We start from the raw sequence: 17,131 nt of genomic DNA on the forward strand, positions 1-17,131 counted from the left end.
TGCTGGGCTCAGATTGGCTTGCCGATGAGCAGGTAAGCTGTATGGTATTGTACCAGACCCTGATTCGCTGCCTGCCGCTGAGTCACTCTGCGCAAGGAAAGAAAAAAGTGAGACTCATATATCGCCCGCGCCTCCGCGGTTCCCCTCCGTCCTTTTTTTCGGCTTTTGGATCTTTGACAGTCGCGAAGCCTTCGCTGCTGCTCCATTCACCTTCCCTGCAAACGGGTCGGGAATAATTTTACGTTCATCAGTCAATTAACATTTCCTCAATTTGCCTCTCGAAAAAGAGCCGATTCAATTCGTGCAATTCCGGTCTAAGACTACAGCTACACCCCGCCTCTTCATTGCAAGTACCGGAGCCGATCTTTAGACGAATACATACCATCGAAGCCATCTGGTCATTGTCAATTGATCAATTGAAATATAACATACCGCGGCAGTTGCACTAATAAGATACTCTCTGCCATAATGGGTATCACGATCGTTCTGGGTAGCCAGTGGGGTGATGAAGGTGGGGCTTGATGAACATTGTTGCGCTTGACATGGACGGCATGCTGATGGATGCTGTTGTCGGATAGGAAAGGGGAAGATCACAGATATGCTTTCGCAGCAGGCTACGCTCTGCTGTCGTGCTGCTGGCGGCCACAGTGAGTATAAGAGCTCTCCGCGGAGTTGGCAAACCTAACTTTTTTTTCCCTTTCGCCAGATGCGGGCCACACCATCGTCCATGACAACATCACTTACGACTTCCACATTCTTCCCTCTGGATTGGTGTCTCCCTCCTGCGTTAACCTCATCGGCGCTGGAACTGTCGTGCACGTTCCCAGCTTCTTCAAGGAGCTGGCCTCATTGGAGGAGAAGGGGCTGAAGGATGCCGGCAAGCGCATTTTCATCTCCGACCGCGCTCATGTCTGCTTCGATCTGCACTCTGTTGTTGATGGTCTGGAGGAGGCTAAGCTGGGTGGTCGCAAGGTCGGTACAACCGGTAAGGGTATTGGCCCTTGCTACAGTGACAAGGCTGCCCGTCGGGGTGTCCGTATTGGCGAGATTCTGGACGAGGCGGTCTTTGAGCGCAAGCTGCGGTCTCTGCACGCTGGATATACTGCGAGATTCGGTGAGCTGGAATATGATGTGGAGGAGGAGATTGGTCGATTCAAGGTATTTTAACTTGCTTTCCGGTAGGCAGATGGTTTGAAGCGTTTGATGATTGACTCCATGGAATAGGACTACCGGAAACGCTTGGTTCCCTACGTTGTCGACCAACTTGCCTTCTTCAAGCAGTACAAGGACTCGCCGAATACTCTCGTTGAGGGCGCCAACGCTCTCATGCTCGACCTGGACCACGGAACCTACCCCTACGTGACCTCCTCTTCCACCGGTCTGGGTGGTGCCGTCCAGGCTCTGTCTCTGAACCCTGCCAGCATCACCTCCGTCATTGGTGTGGTCAAGGCGTACACGACCCGTGTCGGCTCTGGTCCCTTCCCTAGCGAACAGTTGAACGAGTACGGCGACAAGCTGCAGTCTGTCGGCAGGGAATTCGGTGTCACCACCGGCCGCCGTCGTCGCTGCGGGTGGTTCGATCTCGTCCTCTGCCGCTACTCCCAGGCGATCAACCACTACACCGCCTTGAACCTGACCAAGCTGGACATCTTGGACGACTTTGACGAGATCAAGGTCGCAGTTGCCTACGTCCTCCCTGACGGGACCCGCCTGACCGACACCTACCCGGCCAACGCCGATGTCCTGGAGAAGGTCAAGGTCGAGTACGTCACTCTGCCCGGCTGGAAGAGTAACACAATGGGTGTCAAGAAGTACGAGGACCTTCCTGCCAATGCCCGCGCCTACATCGAGTACATTGAGCGGGAACTCGGCGGTGTACCTGTAAAATGGATCGGTACCGGGCCCGMCAGAGACCACATGATCTGCCGGGAGTAAATGCCTGAGCAGTCGAGCTGTCAACTGACGGTGCGGATCGACATGGTCTTGATCGTTGATGACGGAGGCCTACAAAACTAGAAGACTTATCTGTTTTTGCCCATGTTTGTGTATATGAATGGATAGACGAATCTGATGAATATTGCTTTATTCTATCTTCTTGCCATATGAATCATTTCTTCCGGAAGAATACGCTGGACCAAAAGGTGTCCGGACGATGTACTCTCATTCTAGGGGGTGTATATCACAGTCATGGTGGTATAATATTTTAACAAAGGATGATTCCACCTCCCAAAGAATCCAAGAAATACACCATGTTCTCCAATTGATTCACGCGTCGACATTTCCTCCTCAACTACCTTTCGGTATATGCGCTGATGACTTTGCCAGGGTTAAACTGGTCTTGACAGATTTCGTGCGCAACATTGGAACTCAATACGACCATTCACAGCACAAGATCAGTCTGTTCACCTGCTCCATTAGAGCTCATCTCTCATCTCTATCCAGAAGAAAATGAGTTTTTGTGGCTCGTTTGATTTGGGTGGAGAACAAGAGCTAGAAGAAGTCAGCTCATAGATAGCAGATATAGAGGTATAGTTGGTATACTGGTCGAGACTCACTCTCTGCCTCTTCAGCACAGTGGACTCGAAGTAAAATAGGTGAAGGGCAATGCGAAGCATCAATCGTGGGCTGTCATCGTGACGATTCCACTCTGTGGCGGAGAACAGTTAATTATCGCTGTTTCTGTATTCATTTGCGAACTTGGCTAGAGAAAAGACATAACATAATATATGAAGTCTCTAGCTCGAATCAGTTTGTCTGGATTAATCATCCAGCCACCACTCTACCGGTCCTGGAAGATCTATCCACTCATTTGGCCGGATATCAACTGAGTACTGTAGAGACCGGAAACAAGCACGATCAGTCGCTGTAAAGTATTCATGTGGTGGTTTTGCGAGGATCTTCTCTTTGGAAATTTTGCGTAGATCAAGCACCGCCATCATAAAGTCGTAGATGGCCTCCTTCGAGCACAACGACCACCATCGCCACGTATGATTCTTCATATACTGAGCTCTAGATGTCTCGGCAACATTGTAGCATGCCTACAGCTCTTGTTTCGGAAGATTTGGTATCGCATTAGGCCCAAAGCTCTTAATGTCATCGTGGCGCCAGCGCTTCTCCTCGATGGATGAGTTTGTCTCAGTCTCAGACTCCCATGCTGAATTGCCGTCATCCTAGGTGGCATAGATGCTGTCCTCAGTGATGCCAAGCTGCTCTGCAACCTGGTTGCCGGATCTGCTCCGCAGATCTCTATAGGGATGTTAGAATAGCTTCTTATAAATTTAGTCCATTCTCACCTTTTTCTCTCTTAAGGCCCCGAAGCACTTGGAATATCTCACCCGCTCATGGGGGGAAGTCCCGGTTGGCAGATACAGTTCTGCCGGGTACTTTAGTATATGGTACTCACCTTTCTCCCTCCTTTCCAAACAGCCTTGGCACTTCTTGTATCATAGTGATAGCCTTGAAGAAATGGTCGTATGTAGGCCATTCTACTACGTACTGTGTCTTCGTCTGGACTGCGAGTGCAGGTTCGGGACATGGCGCCGGTATTGGTTCCATCACGAGATCCTTTAGTTTCGAGTATGTCCCAGCGGCTCCAGTCAATCCTTGTCCCATCCGGAGATAGCAGTACTGCCCAAGGATGGTGTTGAATCCCGTCTTGAATGAGTGCTCAGTGGCTAATGGGACTGCCCAGTCTCCGTTTGCCGCGTCAACTTTGAAGAACACCTTCCGTACCCGCTTCGAGAGGTTGGCGAGGACCGGTTCAACGCGTCAGAAGCGGGCAATTGTTGCTTGCGAATGCCTCTATTCTATCATGGAACTCCCCTAAGGCAGCATCTGCCTCCTCGGACTGACGACGAATAACGCCTGGCTTGACGTTCTGATCTGACCCGTAAAAGGCTGGGCTCGCGCTGCGTGATAGTATCTCGAACCCTTTTGAATAAAAACTGTCGGGCTGGTTGGCGTCCGGCCAGGCTGGATGCCACATCGCTGAGTAAAGTCAAGAGGCCAATTGCTGTACTTCCTCTCCACGGTGAGGGATTTTTCGTGATTACCTTGAAAACCTGCATGTCTGAAAGCTTGACGTGTTTAGGGGGTATCAGTTGGTCTAATACGTAAGGCTCGATTGTATTCCATTGTCTGGGTTCTCTGGCTGTCCGTCTCCGTCAGACAGTAGCCATGGCTGAGGGGGGCAGCCGTTGACGTAGCAGTTCTCTCCATTGCAGACTCTTCCCTTGACTGTTCAGCTGAAGCTTGGGTTTAACAGTCTTTCCTGAGCTGCTCTTTGTCTTCTTCGTCTATTCCGCGGCCTTCGCTGCGGCTGTTTTTGGAGACAGAGGCCGAACTCTAATAAACTCAGGACGAGAAGCTCAAACTATGACAGTGCCTATTCTGCCACCAGAACCTTTCAACAGAAGTTGAGCATCGCTCTTCATGTCTTTGAAACTCTCACTATACCCCACTTCTAGTGCAATAGTCGGAAAGCGTCGGCCTGACACATATACAGCGCCATCACAAGTTTTCTAACTAGTATAGAGTTAGTAAACCGCCCATAAAACACTTAACGGGGCTATGGCTGGGCTTACGAGCCCCGAAATTTGCTCATAAACTCATTAACTGTCGCTTCGCCGTAGGGCTAAGGGATCAAGGCCTCTGAATGGGACCACTCGTCGAAGACAGAGCGGAACGATACGAGTGCCTAAGAGGACTTCGACTTCATGCAGGGAAGACCCGGATTCAGAGCCCCTCCGTACTTGAGTCTACGGAGAGTTGCACGAGTACCTACACCTGTTGTAAGCTTATCAGAACATATACTATGGGGAAATGAACTTACCGTAAGTGTCTTTCATTTAGTATGTCCAGGGAGTCTTTGGTCAAGGAAGTGATCTCTGTTGTAATCACACCAAATTCATCAAGTTTCTCCTCCATAGAGGAGAGAAACTCTTAACAGGCGGTCAGTGTCGCAGGGCCTTCCTCCCTAACGACGTTGAGGGTTCCTCGCCTCTATACCGCAGCTTGCGAGGGTACGGTATGAGTTGGAAAGATATAAACTCACTCCTGAGTCTCTGTGGATGGTAAACAGGAAGAGTATACCGTTAGCCCCTGAACCTGGTTCCAGATTGGTCCTACACCGACCTGATTGCGCATCTCCAGTGTTGGTAATCAGCTCCATGGTAAACCAGAGACTGTATACAGAGCATTTCGTACAGCTTCAATAGTACCGCATACTGCATCGCGGGAGTAACGAAGATCACAATTGGTTCCATCTGATTTCTTCAATAAGCATATGAGAGGGTTTGTCAGTAGTAGTTGGCAAAGTTTATGTCCTGGTAAGAGTCTTATATTTCGGCGCCTGGCAGGGAGATCAACAGTATGAAGTGAATATGTCCAAGTATCTATTCACTGTGTTGTCCATATGAGACAGTAAATATAGTATATCTCTCATGTTGTCTTACTTTTGTCTCCCAAGTGAATGCATCTAGCTTGTATCACTATGGCCATTTACCGAATGTGTGAATGAAGTATGAGGCGTAGTCTCGAGGAACGCACTGGCTGGCCACCTTCCTCTTGGACTCTCTCGAACAGGAGTATATGAACAAAACCAGGGCTTTTTGGTCATATGATTCATATTATTCATTATAAAACCAAATTACCTCTATAGTACAACTATACACAGAGAGTCCAAACGCCGTCTATAAACCTGAGTCATTAAACCAACTACGTAAAACATTAAGCGGGCTATGGCCGATTAAGCTGCTCTTTACGGTAGAACAGAAGGAAGCCAAAGCTGTATGCAGTTAGTATATAGCCCGTCAGGACATAATGAGACAGAGTCTTACCTGGCCAAAAGCTGGAAAAACAAGGCAATCCAGAACCATGCGTTAGCAATCTTATCCACCGACGTGCCGACATTCGGCGAGATACCGTCCGGCCCGAGTCTATTCGGTGCAAATCCGCGCGCGCAGATGGTAGCGATCGATCCCACGGCCTGCGCAGCTAGGAGGACGAAGCAGACATGCACTCTTGTCAGGGTCTGCAGGAGGATCATACCCAGACCAACCTGCTGGATCTCATCGAGGACGCCGAGCCAAAGCCACAGACATCTGGAGACGATGGCACCCGACGTCAGGCTCCCCGCCCAAGGGAGATAGTAGCCGATATTGGACGTTCCCCACCATGTTTGCGCCCAGCGCGGGGAGCCCAGACTGAGACCGAAGACGGGGAGGATCCAGCTGTGCTCCTTGGACAGCGCGCGGAAGACAAAGAGAATGAGGACCCAGAGGATGATGAAGAAGGCGACCACGAGGATGACGACCTCCCATGTCTTGGCGTGTTTGGAGGACCAGAGGAACGACCAGTTGCGGCCGAAGGCGGCGGCGAGGAACCAGTTCTGCACGATGACCATGAAGAAGAACCAGAGGACGATGCGGCGACGGAAGAGCGAAGTGTAGAAGTAGAGGATCCTACTTGGCGCTTGGCGGTAGTATTTGGGCAGGCCCAGGGCAAGGAGCACGCCGATGAAGAAGCATACCGCGGCAATCGGCATCACTACGGCAGTGAGCCTCCAGGTGTTCAATGCGAGGGTGGACACGCCTCCAATTTCCGTGGCGGTGACCTTGGAGCTCCAGTACCATAGTGCGACGGTGTACAGCTGTGAAATTCCCTGGATGAGACTGGCGCGGAACATCCAATCCTTGACGGGGACGGCGCCCTGGTCGCCGAAGTTGAGGGCGAAGAACAACGAACCGCTAGACGATGCCGCGGCGTAGACGCCTGCAGCTACATTTTGAGCCCATCCACGTCCGACTGCCGACAGTCCAAAGGGAGACACGCCAATTACAATAAACGCCAGGCAGTATATGAACCATGGGAGACTGAGCACGAACACCGCTGGCAGACGGGCGTACATGAACCACCATGCAATCGATGAGACGCAGTAGATCGCTGCGATCACATATAACTTGGTTGCTGTCTCGCCTACCTGGCCGACAAGCAGGGTAATTTGAGCGGAGTTGGTCGCGATGATCTGTCCAAGGCCTAGGAATAGAGCATAGACGGGCCAGTTTCCGATCCGTCGTCGCATGAACCGCTGGACGGCCATAGGGCGCCTGTACCCCAGCCGGGAAAGCCAGCGATCGATCTCATCGGAGTCGCTCGGGTCCGAACCGGCCGTGGCGGTCGAGAGGCGGTTATACTGCGTCTCATGGTCGAGCTGGTCCGGACTGGCCGAAGAAGAAATAGACTCCTTGGCGTGGTGTTTCAGCTGCGCATCGTTGTACATATTATAAAACTTGCGCTCGCTCTTCATCAAGTATGTCTCGATGCAGCAGTCCGTCATCGAGTTCTTCTTGTCCAAGTTGTTCAGCAGTTGCTCGAACCGCCGGGTGAAGTGGCCCATGCTATCCGTAAAGGTCGGATCAACCTTTTGCAACTCGAAGACTTGCCGATTGTGGTCGCCCATCACCGACGGCAGAGACAGGACGGAGACATTGCGGGAATGAACGAACGGCATGCCCTCGCCGGAATTAAGTGCCAATTGGAATGGGTATTGAGGCATATCTGAAGGCGTCCTCGGCGCTGGAGACGAAGCCCGCGAGACGAAGTACGGTGAGCCTGGCATGGAATGGTACGGCGGCGTAATGCTGTTCCCATTTCCGTTTCCGTTTCCTACGGATTCGCCGGTGTCTTGATATCCAAGAGCGTGACTGACTGCCCTCATAGCCTCATCAGTGGAGATATAGTCCACCCGGTGCGAATTGGAGTCATCCTCATCGGCTTCGGCGTCGGCGTCGGTGGCCTCCTCATCCAGCTGGTTCTCGGCCACCTGACTGTCGCGCAGTGACTTTTTGACTAGACGATTTCTGCCCTGGCCAGGTCCAGCTCGTCGACCCAGGGAGAGTTTACGACCCAGACTGCTCCTATTTCCGTCGTCCGCCTGCAGTTCTTGAAGCCGCGACTCGGCGTTGAGCATCACTCTTGAAGGCGGCGTCTCCAGACCGTCTGGGACAGACTGAGCCAATCCAGGCAGACTCACCGTGGAGTCCCGCATGTTCTGCATCTCCCAGTAGATCTGCGACTCCGGCATGGGACCAGCGACAGTGTTCTTGTTCTTTGTATGATGGATTTGTATGGCCGTCTGTTGCAAGGTTTCGAGCTTCTGAATCCATTCCAACACAGGGAATCGTTGCTTGGCGGAGTTCGTGCGCATTTCTTCCCGAGTCTCCTGGTCCGAATCCAGTGCGGATTTGATGGCAGTCCTCAACTGGTGCAACAGATGGCGGGTCGCGTCGGATTCCACCGTGTACCACCAACCGGGCATTTGACCTAGACCTCCAATGCGAGAGCCAATTCCCAGCGCACCTTTACGACCGAACTCGACGGCAACCAGCCCAAATGGCTCGTCCCGAGACGGAATCAGAGCGAAGTTAGCGCCGGAAAACACGTACGGGGGCAAGATGGTAAACTCTGGCTTGGACAACACGCGACCTGGGAACATGGCCATGATGCGCTCCAGCTTGATAGCAGCCAGCTTGCCATACAGGTCAATAATGGGCCCAACGCAGATCAGCTGGACGTGAGGTCTGGCTGACAGTATTGCTGGCATAACGTCGGCAATCAAATCTACCCCCTTCTGCTTCGACCACCGTCCGACAAACACGAGAAGGTCGGCATTGGGATCTTCCTTCAGGCCAGCCCACTTCTGTGCTTGCAGTTTGTCTCTAATCCGATCTTCAGGAGACGGGATTGAAACATTTGTCTCAGCCCCATCGCCGACGGCACCAGTATCCGAGGGGTCTGGGTTCGGAAGACTGCCGATTTTGTCAAGGCTCCAGAAGATCGGGTAGCGAGCCCATGAGCGCTTTCCGTACTTCTTGGACACGCCAACCGCACCGAAACCGCGCTGATGAAATCGAAGGTAGCTTGCGCCTGTATGAAGAAGATTGAATACGTTTCCAAACTGACAGTATTTGGTTGCGGTTTCAATGGGAAGATTAAAAACTGAGCAAACTTCCTTCTTCTCTTGTTGGGTCCTTAACGGCCAGAGGCCCTGGAACTCCGCGTTGTGCAGCGATAGGCAGACTGGAACAGTTCGTGTTGGCAGCAGATAAAGGGGAGCCAAGCAGCCATGGAAATCGTTGATGTGGTAGAGATCGATCGAAGGGAATCGCTTGATCGTCTCCGCAATACACTGGTTCCATGCCGAATAGTAGACTGCGCTGTCGAGGTCATCCATCCGTGGGGGGTAGGGCTCGGCTTTCGTCTGCTGCCGAAAAACTGGAGCATCGAGGAGGACATAGGTGATATTCTCCACGACGTGGTATTGCACATTCACCAGATAGGGCTTGTCAAGGATGGTGACTACCATGGGCTCTGCTGGTGTGTCTTCTGGATATTCAATGTCGCCAACGCAAGGGACCACCCAGATAAGGTTCTGGTGCCTCAGGTTCTCAGACATTAGTTGTGCCATGACTCCCAGACCACCGATCTTGACCTTGACCTTCCAGTCCTGGATGAGGTATTCCATGGTGGCGATCAAAACCGTACGTCGGTGTTCGGGCGCGCCTGCAACAGCATTGTCCGGCAGCACGGCCTTGTCGGATATTGCCATGTCCGAGTCATCCTCTCCGGCGAACTGGGCTTTGACCTTGCGCCAGAGCAGCGGCAGCTTATCCTCTTTAGCTGCAGTACCATCCGTGTTCAGCTTGACGCGGTAGAACGTTCTCATAAAGATAAAGGCACCAGCAAGGCCCATTAGGATGGGAACAACCCACAGGAGTATGAAGAGGACGAGCTGTACCCATCCAGACCCGACGGGCGTCATCTCGTATCGAAGATTGGCATCATTTAGAGAGATGGTCCAGCCGAGGTGCGGAAATGGAGGCAACGTGGTTATATTGATCACGTTCGACGAGAGATAGGATGGAGGAAGCTTTTGGACCACAGACGCGTTACCTACGTCGCCATAGACCTCCGTAGGATCTGGCAAGCCATCTGGACCCACTCCCCAGACACTGATCTGTCCCACAGATGGCCACTCATACACGAAATCATACTTCCAGCGACCCTCCTTGGTGTCGTACCTCATTCTGCTATCCAGTCCGGCATCATAGCCGTACTGATTGTACGGTCCGTTCCACCACAAATGAGGGAATCTCCGGGGCACACTATCCTCCCAGTCATGGTCACCTTCCTGGATGTAGTCACTACTACCGGTAAGCCTCGAAAAATACTGTACGCGGACGTGAGTTCCCTTCCATTTCTGAGCATCCGTGCCGGTCCAAGGAGCAATGTCAATMGTCGTGTTCCCACCGGTATACGTTGTCCAATTTGACCATGTCCGACCGAAAGTCGTTGAGTAGCGGAACAGGTCAGCTCCGGCGGCCTCATGCTGAATGTAAATGCTGCCGTCGTCGGATTTGTGCACAAGGCTGGTGGAGTAGTTGGCGAGCGGGGTCATCAGCGGGTTCGTTGGAGTTCCCATCCGGAACAAGAACCGGTCGACGGCGTTGGTTCGAGCTCCGGACGTTGTCGTGACGTTTTTGACGGTCAGCTGGTGGATACCATGGTGAACGTTTTTCAGCTTGGCGGACCATGTCCAGACAGTGGGGACCTCCCCAACGTAGTGATGACTGCTTGTCCGTGGAGTGACTTTGCCGCAGTTGACGCTGGATGTATCGAGAGTCGGTGTGATGCCCTTCTGGGTGGTAGAGTTCAGGGAGATCGCTTGGGTGACGCCAGTACAGTCCATCTCCTTTGAGTATCCAAGCTGAATGTCGACTGTTTCCCCCGTGTCTTCCGCGGACAACAAACGTGCGTCGTGGCCGGGAACGAACTCGGTAACAGTGGGACCAGGCTCAACAAAGCTATCGGCCTCCACATAGGCGCGGTATTCCCATGGAAGGAGAGTCATGTTGCGAGCGCAGCCGTATGACTCGGTGCTTCCCTGGACTTCAATTTCGCCAGGACCATCTTCCAAAGTGAGCTCGTCGTAAGGGGAGAACACATTCTTCAGCTTCGTCCCCGACTTGTATGGGGCCAATAACGCGGTATTCCGATTCTTGCAGTCACCGCCGTAGGTTTTAGTCTGGTTGTCATTATGATACACAAGCCAAATACTGTTGTTGCCCTTAGACGCCTCTGTCTGGACCCCGGGGAAGTAGCTTCGCAAGACCGACCACAGACCAGTCACTGTGGGGGTGGTCGATGAACCAGGAAGATACACATCCCTGGTAAGCTGGGAGAGGGTCTGGAGATAAAAGCCATCATTAGCAACGGGATAGTGCTCCCGGATTTCGAACATGCGCTTCATGATATTGCGAAGTGGGTGAGCAGGATTGCGCTGGTCGTAAGTGACGGTGATGTCGTGACAGCCGTACAGACCCCTTTCATTTGGGAAGTTGTAGAATTTGGTGGTATTCAAGTTGAAGCAGCCATGCGTCCACCATGCGGTCTGGTAAGTCATCGGCTGTCGACCAAAGAGATAGTTCGTTGCAGTGGCATCGAAAACGTACATATCCTGCTCCTCGCCCCACAGAATGAGGGGAATGCCAGGGAGCTCCAGTGTGACAATGAAAAGGCCCAGAAGGTACTTCTCCGTGCCGTTTTTGATCGCGGGCCAGCGAAAGTTATCTTGATTCGACACGCCATACATATGCCTCGGGTCGAGTTGGCCGGTGAGGGGGTTTAGGAAATCGTTGGACACAAGCATCCCGTTCCATGCCTCAATGAAATCCGTAGGCAAGTCGAAGCCGGCAACAAGGTTACCGTCCATTCCCAGGAAACGGGTCATCGAACGGTAGATAGTATAGTGGAACGCGGCAGCATCCAACGCCTGGTGGCCGTCCTCTCTGAGAAAGTTCTGAGCGTCTGAATCGTTCTTCAGCTTGACAGCAGCGCCCGCGGACTTCGGCCACTGATTTGGCTGGCGCCCACGACCAAGATAGAGACTGCCGAAGGTATTGCCAGATGTGATCTCGCCAGGTATAAAGAAATTATGCTTGCCATATTTCTTCGCACATTCGCGGAATGCCGCGGACATCTCGCCCAGGGGCTCCAGGGTCGCCTGAACAGCTTTGTCATAGCGGAAACCATCAATATCCAAACTAGCAATTTGAATACAGTAATGCCTGGTGATAATATCACGCACGGGCTTGTGCCATTCACGCAGCCGATCTTGCACCGAGGCGAACTTGGTGAGCTGGCGCTTCCAGTCAGGGAAGTTACCAAATGCCTCTAGTTCTCCATACTGATCAAAATCACTATTATAACAACCCTTCAATTCCTCGACCCCGCCAGACATCAACGGAAAGCCAGTCTCATTCCAGAATTTCGGATAGTCACAAGACTTGTTGTACTCGTTGCTGAACTTGAAATCCGCATACTGTCGATCCGTGATCCACTCGACCTCATATTCGTCTGGCCGAAAATCGGCTGAGGTGTTGAGGTGGCCTTTGAAACCGATCAGGTTGCTCAGACTGCATATTAAAGTAAGCTTGCGGTAATACAACGTTTGCCGGGGCACACACTTACGTTGCCAGCGTATTGTCCATGATCACATACATATCACGGTTGTGAATCTCGGTGATGGTCCGTCTCCAGTCTTCCAGTGTGCCATGGTGCATGTCCAGCAGAGTCGTATCGACCGGCGAGTAGCCATCGTAGGCCCAAGGGAGGTTCATCAAGCCAGTTCCAGCAAAGTAGATAGCCTACATATGTAAGTAACAGATCAGACACGGAAGCGGTTCAAACGCACCTTGAAACCCATGCCCCTGATATAGTCCAGCGTATCAATCAGCCCAACCAGATCCCCTCCATGACGCATCTGGTTGGAGTTCAATACATGCTCGAAAGCCGTACCGTTGATATCGTCATTTGTTGGATCACCGTTGGCGATGCGGTCCAGGAAGATTGTGTAGACGGGGAAGCGCCAGTTGTCCGGCGAAGGGTGGTATTTATGATTCGGCCATTCTCCCCAGTAGTCAATCGGCGATTCCGCCGATCTGTTTTCGTTCAAGTTATAATCAACGAGCGACTCGGTATAGGGCCAACACAGTGCACTGACGCTCAGCAATGACAGGATGAGAGCGGCCGAGCGCTGCGTCTCCGTGAACATTTCTGAAGTGCCTTCAAGCTCTCGGGAGTAGTGAACAGAGTCAATCGATCATGCTCTGAGATGCGGAAGAGCCAAAGGAACAATGGTAAAAAAACAAAAGACAAAAAAAAACGAGTGGTCTGTCAACTCAGAGGAAGAATGACACTGGAGATGGAACAGCGGGGAGAAAAGTCACCCAGCGCTGAGCAGGCTGCGTCCAGACTATCCACTGTATGCAGGTGGCCATTGTCTCACTAAAACTCTTGCCAGTCTCCATATAATGACGACAGACTGGTGTCTCAACAATCAAACGACATGAGACATCTGGAACAGTTCCACAGCGGTGGGGTAGCGGTGGGCTGCCAACCACGCGCCACGACATCACTTCGACTGTTTTTCTGTGGCTATTCTGAGAAATTCTTTCAAATTGGAGCCTTTAGTTGGCGATATTAAGTCGTATCTGCAGGGGGGTGGACTTCTCTGGACTTATCTGGAGGGATCAGAAGGATTCTGTCAGAAGCCACTGCACGATTACGAAAGACACAGTAATGCTACATCCTTGTCATGTGGTCTAGCTATAGGCTGCAAAGAACTCCAATACTAGGTAGTAAAGTTTCTCGAGAACAACATCAACTATCATGTTACTCATCGAATACATGGTATCACTTCTTATTCATTCTCGTGTTAACCCACTCGCCTAATATTATGAAGCAGATTACACTTTGTGAGAGGGCCCGATCGCGATACTGTGTCGGTGGGACTTAAACGGCCTCCAAGCCCAATGAGCAGTACTGTACGGAGTAATACGCAGTAGTATCTACAAGATACGGGCTAGGTCAACCCGATCGACCCGCTATTCGCCTTAGTGAAGCAGTTGTTATCAAGGCCAAGCAAGCAAAGCAGAAAATTCTAGCATAGGTCCGAGGTTTCGCCTATCAAGTCGAAACAAGCACCGGGTTCCGTTGTGGACCGCCCACTCGGCATGTGCATCCGTGCCGCGGTTATATATATCTCAGGGTCCCGTAAGTGGCGTCCAACTCCGACACCTAGCCAACGATCTTTCAAGCTAGACCTCTCGTCCTGCCTATGACTGACGACGGAATTACAGGATGATCGAATTGACGATCCCGTCCGACTCCTTGAGACCCGAACCGGCCGAGCACATCATTTCCTTTTCAGGTAACAGGCCGGTTAATAGCACGATAGGCTAATAAATGTGTAGAGTGTAGAGTGTAGAGGGGTACTACAGAGTAGACATCAACATGGGTCTGTACCAAATGGTGCACTTCGGGGACAACCTTACCTTCGAGGCCACCAGCACAGGTGGATCAAGGACGATCCAGGTCTAAGATTGACCCGGAACACCAATAAAAAAGCGGTCTGGAATAGTATCCCGACATTCAATAACAGGCTTAACAGCTATGCTCATTGCGTACGACATATTTCCAAGTAACAATATAGTATTGTCGCAGACTACTTCTGCATGTCAGAATTCTATAGAGGGCCGGATATACATTAAGAGTACTCTGGGTAAGAACCTTGATTATCATTCATTTAAGCGGGCCCGTTCTGACCAGAGATCGCACAGACAGCCACAGACATTAACATGGCAGGATATAATGTCAACCAGGCAAAGGAACCAGTCATTTCTGGGTTGACTAATTAAAGATATTGCTAGATCCTCATGCTTTGATCTACCCATCTACAGAAAGCGCTTAGAGTTTTTATACCATTCTTACTGATATAACATCCTTTCTATCTCTATTAGGTTAGATCGACAGGTTACTAGAATTGGGACTTCATTCTTATTTATTCTGCATATATGCATCCAATAATTTCTGGAAATCAAACCTGCACTTCAGCTCAGAATGTGGGTTGTTAAGGCTGTTATTGGAGGAGGTCACATTTCACAAGAGAATGACCTCTTGGTGTATTATTGCTGCCTAGATCATACATTTCGGCCAGACAACCCTTGGTCAAGTACCTCTTAAACTCATAAAAAGAATGGAGTTAAGGAGAGAGTCACTTCCGATGTTAGACCTTCTAATCAGCAGCATACTCACTTCCAACTTTATATCAACCCTTCTAGTCATTGTGCTTCTTAAGTCTACAAAGAGGAATGTCGGATATTTACCCGGACAAGGATCTTCCCTGGTTGACACTGCCCGTAGTAAGGCACCAGCGGGCTTTGCAGAAAATCATTAAGACCTAAACCAACATTTTGTCATGTCAAGGTTCTTCCATCCTGTTGGTCTTTGCCTAGCTGCATCTGTTAGATCGATCTGTCATCGATTACTCTGCGACTATGTAGTATGTAGTGTTGAAGATTGGACCAAATCATGCGGTTTAGGCTGTTACTGACACAAATCATTGGATATACTATACGGGTACTTATCGAGTAACTTCGCCATACCGTCAACAATCAACCTTTAAAGCCTCTTCCTATGATGATAATTTCTACTCGGAACGGTACCTTGTCGGCATCCGCCAGGACAAGTCGCTTCGGACGAGACATTGATAAACCATGCCAACACTGACAAGGCTGATTCCTGAGAATGATTACCAGGGCTGATTTGTCAGATTTTGTCCATTCATCATCAATTTATGTCTTAGATGGTTATCAAAGTATCAAAGAGCGTGTTTGTTCAGAAAGGGACCCAACACGAACAGGCTTTAAGCAGTCCTTCTCCGTCTTATCCTACTTCTAGATAACTTAAATCTACACCGTCTTCAAGTACCTCTAAAGACAGATATGCAAACGACAGTCACCCTTTCCTTACCACAGTATCAGTCGGCTCGGTTCATTGCTCAGTCAGCCCTAACAGCCATCTCAAACCATTGACACAATCTTCTTGCGCTTGTCTGGATACCTCCAATTGAGGCGCATATACCCAAAAAATATGCGGCAGAGACTTTAATTTTGTCAGCCATTTCTCCTCAGAACAACTATCTGCCGGAAGGATACCTTATAGAATGAGACCTGCACTTCAATGCCTGCATTCTGAAGACCTTGCACATAGCACACTGCGTCATCGCGGAGGATATCGACTTCGCATATCTGGACGTACGTCTTTGGCAGCTCGTCAAACCGGCCCCAGAGAGGATAAGCCTCGGGCTGCGCTCTCTCTGCACATGGGACCCCAAGTAGATCTGGAGAATCGTTAATATCCATATCAACCGACTTATATTCTAAACAGACCATGATTCTCTGCCATGCCTTGTCTGTCAAGGTTCGTCTCCAGCTTCTCAGTCCACGACTTGTGCAAATCCCTGAAACAGGGTGGGATCAGCGCCGCATCCGTGCCACGTACAGTCACCGGAGCGCGGAGCAGGACTCCGCTGAGAGTGACACCTGCAGCAGCAGTTGCCTTCGTTGGATCTCGTATCCAGTCTCTCGCCTTCTGTGAGACAATGGCGGCGAGCTGTCCGCCTGATGACGTCCCACTGATCACTACCCTGGCCGAAGTGCCGTGCTTCGGCAAGAGGGTGGAGAGATTGGTGACAATGTACTCAAACGCATCCCATCCGTCGTTTATCGGGACAGGATACTGATGCTCTGGGCTAAGCCGATAGTCAACGCTGATGACGGTGCTGGGTCCGCCTAGTGCCATGTGCCTGCACGAGACTTTGTTTTCGGTCAGCCATTTTCTCCCTGGCGGTGAGAGTAAGTCACACACTATCTTCCGTGTCCGGAGAGCCATGCACAAAGCCTCCAGAGTGGTAGAATATGACAATCGCATCAGAGGAGCGGACTTTGTGAGTGTAAATCCGAATAGGGATCCGGTGATTGTCCCTGGCTGGGACGGTCGTTTCAACGCTTGATACTTGTTCGGCAAGTACACGATTTTCCGGGGAAGAGAAGAAACGCTCGTTTCTGCTCTCGTCGTCATGGCTGACAGTGGGATTCTGCGCGAGAAACGCAGTCCATTCGGAATGGAGCAAAGACATCTTACCGTATGTGGTGGATTACTCTCTGATGCTGGTCACGGGAAAGAGCTATTCGAGCTGATATCCCACGAGGTATCGCAGACTCAGATTAGA

General features: G+C 51.0%; 4 protein-coding genes across 4 annotated transcripts; 1 reads left to right on the forward strand and 3 right to left on the reverse strand.

The window, feature by feature from the left end:
• Nucleotides 1-468: 468 nt before the first annotated feature.
• adB (adenylosuccinate synthase ADE12) lies at nt 469-1,935 on the forward strand (the record flags this gene model as incomplete). Its single annotated transcript, XM_043298296.1, has 4 exons — nt 469-511; nt 579-647; nt 707-1,158; nt 1,225-1,935. 4 exons carry the CDS (start codon nt 469-471, stop codon nt 1,933-1,935), a joined length of 1,275 nt encoding a protein of 424 aa, XP_043154231.1.
• Nucleotides 1,936-3,170: 1,235 nt separating this feature from the next.
• On the reverse strand, nt 3,171-3,612 carry Asppvi_002307 (uncharacterized protein; the record flags this gene model as incomplete). Its single annotated transcript, XM_043298297.1, has 2 exons — nt 3,171-3,246; nt 3,404-3,612. The coding sequence occupies 2 exons, from the start codon at nt 3,610-3,612 to the stop codon at nt 3,171-3,173; spliced, it is 285 nt and encodes a 94-aa protein (XP_043154232.1).
• A 2,124-nt stretch (nt 3,613-5,736) lies between these two features.
• ags3 (alpha-1,3-glucan synthase Ags3) lies at nt 5,737-13,111 on the reverse strand (the record flags this gene model as incomplete). Its single annotated transcript, XM_043298298.1, has 4 exons — nt 5,737-5,785; nt 5,838-12,473; nt 12,529-12,704; nt 12,752-13,111. 4 exons carry the CDS (start codon nt 13,109-13,111, stop codon nt 5,737-5,739), a joined length of 7,221 nt encoding a protein of 2,406 aa, XP_043154233.1.
• A 2,780-nt stretch (nt 13,112-15,891) lies between these two features.
• Asppvi_002309 (putative lipase/esterase) lies at nt 15,892-17,038 on the reverse strand (the record flags this gene model as incomplete). The annotated part of the gene is made up of 4 exons (XM_043298299.1): nt 15,892-16,002; nt 16,056-16,240; nt 16,290-16,715; nt 16,768-17,038. The coding sequence occupies 4 exons, from the start codon at nt 17,036-17,038 to the stop codon at nt 15,892-15,894; spliced, it is 993 nt and encodes a 330-aa protein (XP_043154234.1).
• Nucleotides 17,039-17,131: the final 93 nt, after the last annotated feature.

Source organism: Aspergillus pseudoviridinutans (assembly GCF_018340605.1).
Source record: "Aspergillus pseudoviridinutans IFM 55266 DNA, scaffold_2, whole genome shotgun sequence".
Lineage (NCBI taxonomy): Eukaryota > Fungi > Ascomycota > Eurotiomycetes > Eurotiales > Aspergillaceae > Aspergillus > Aspergillus pseudoviridinutans.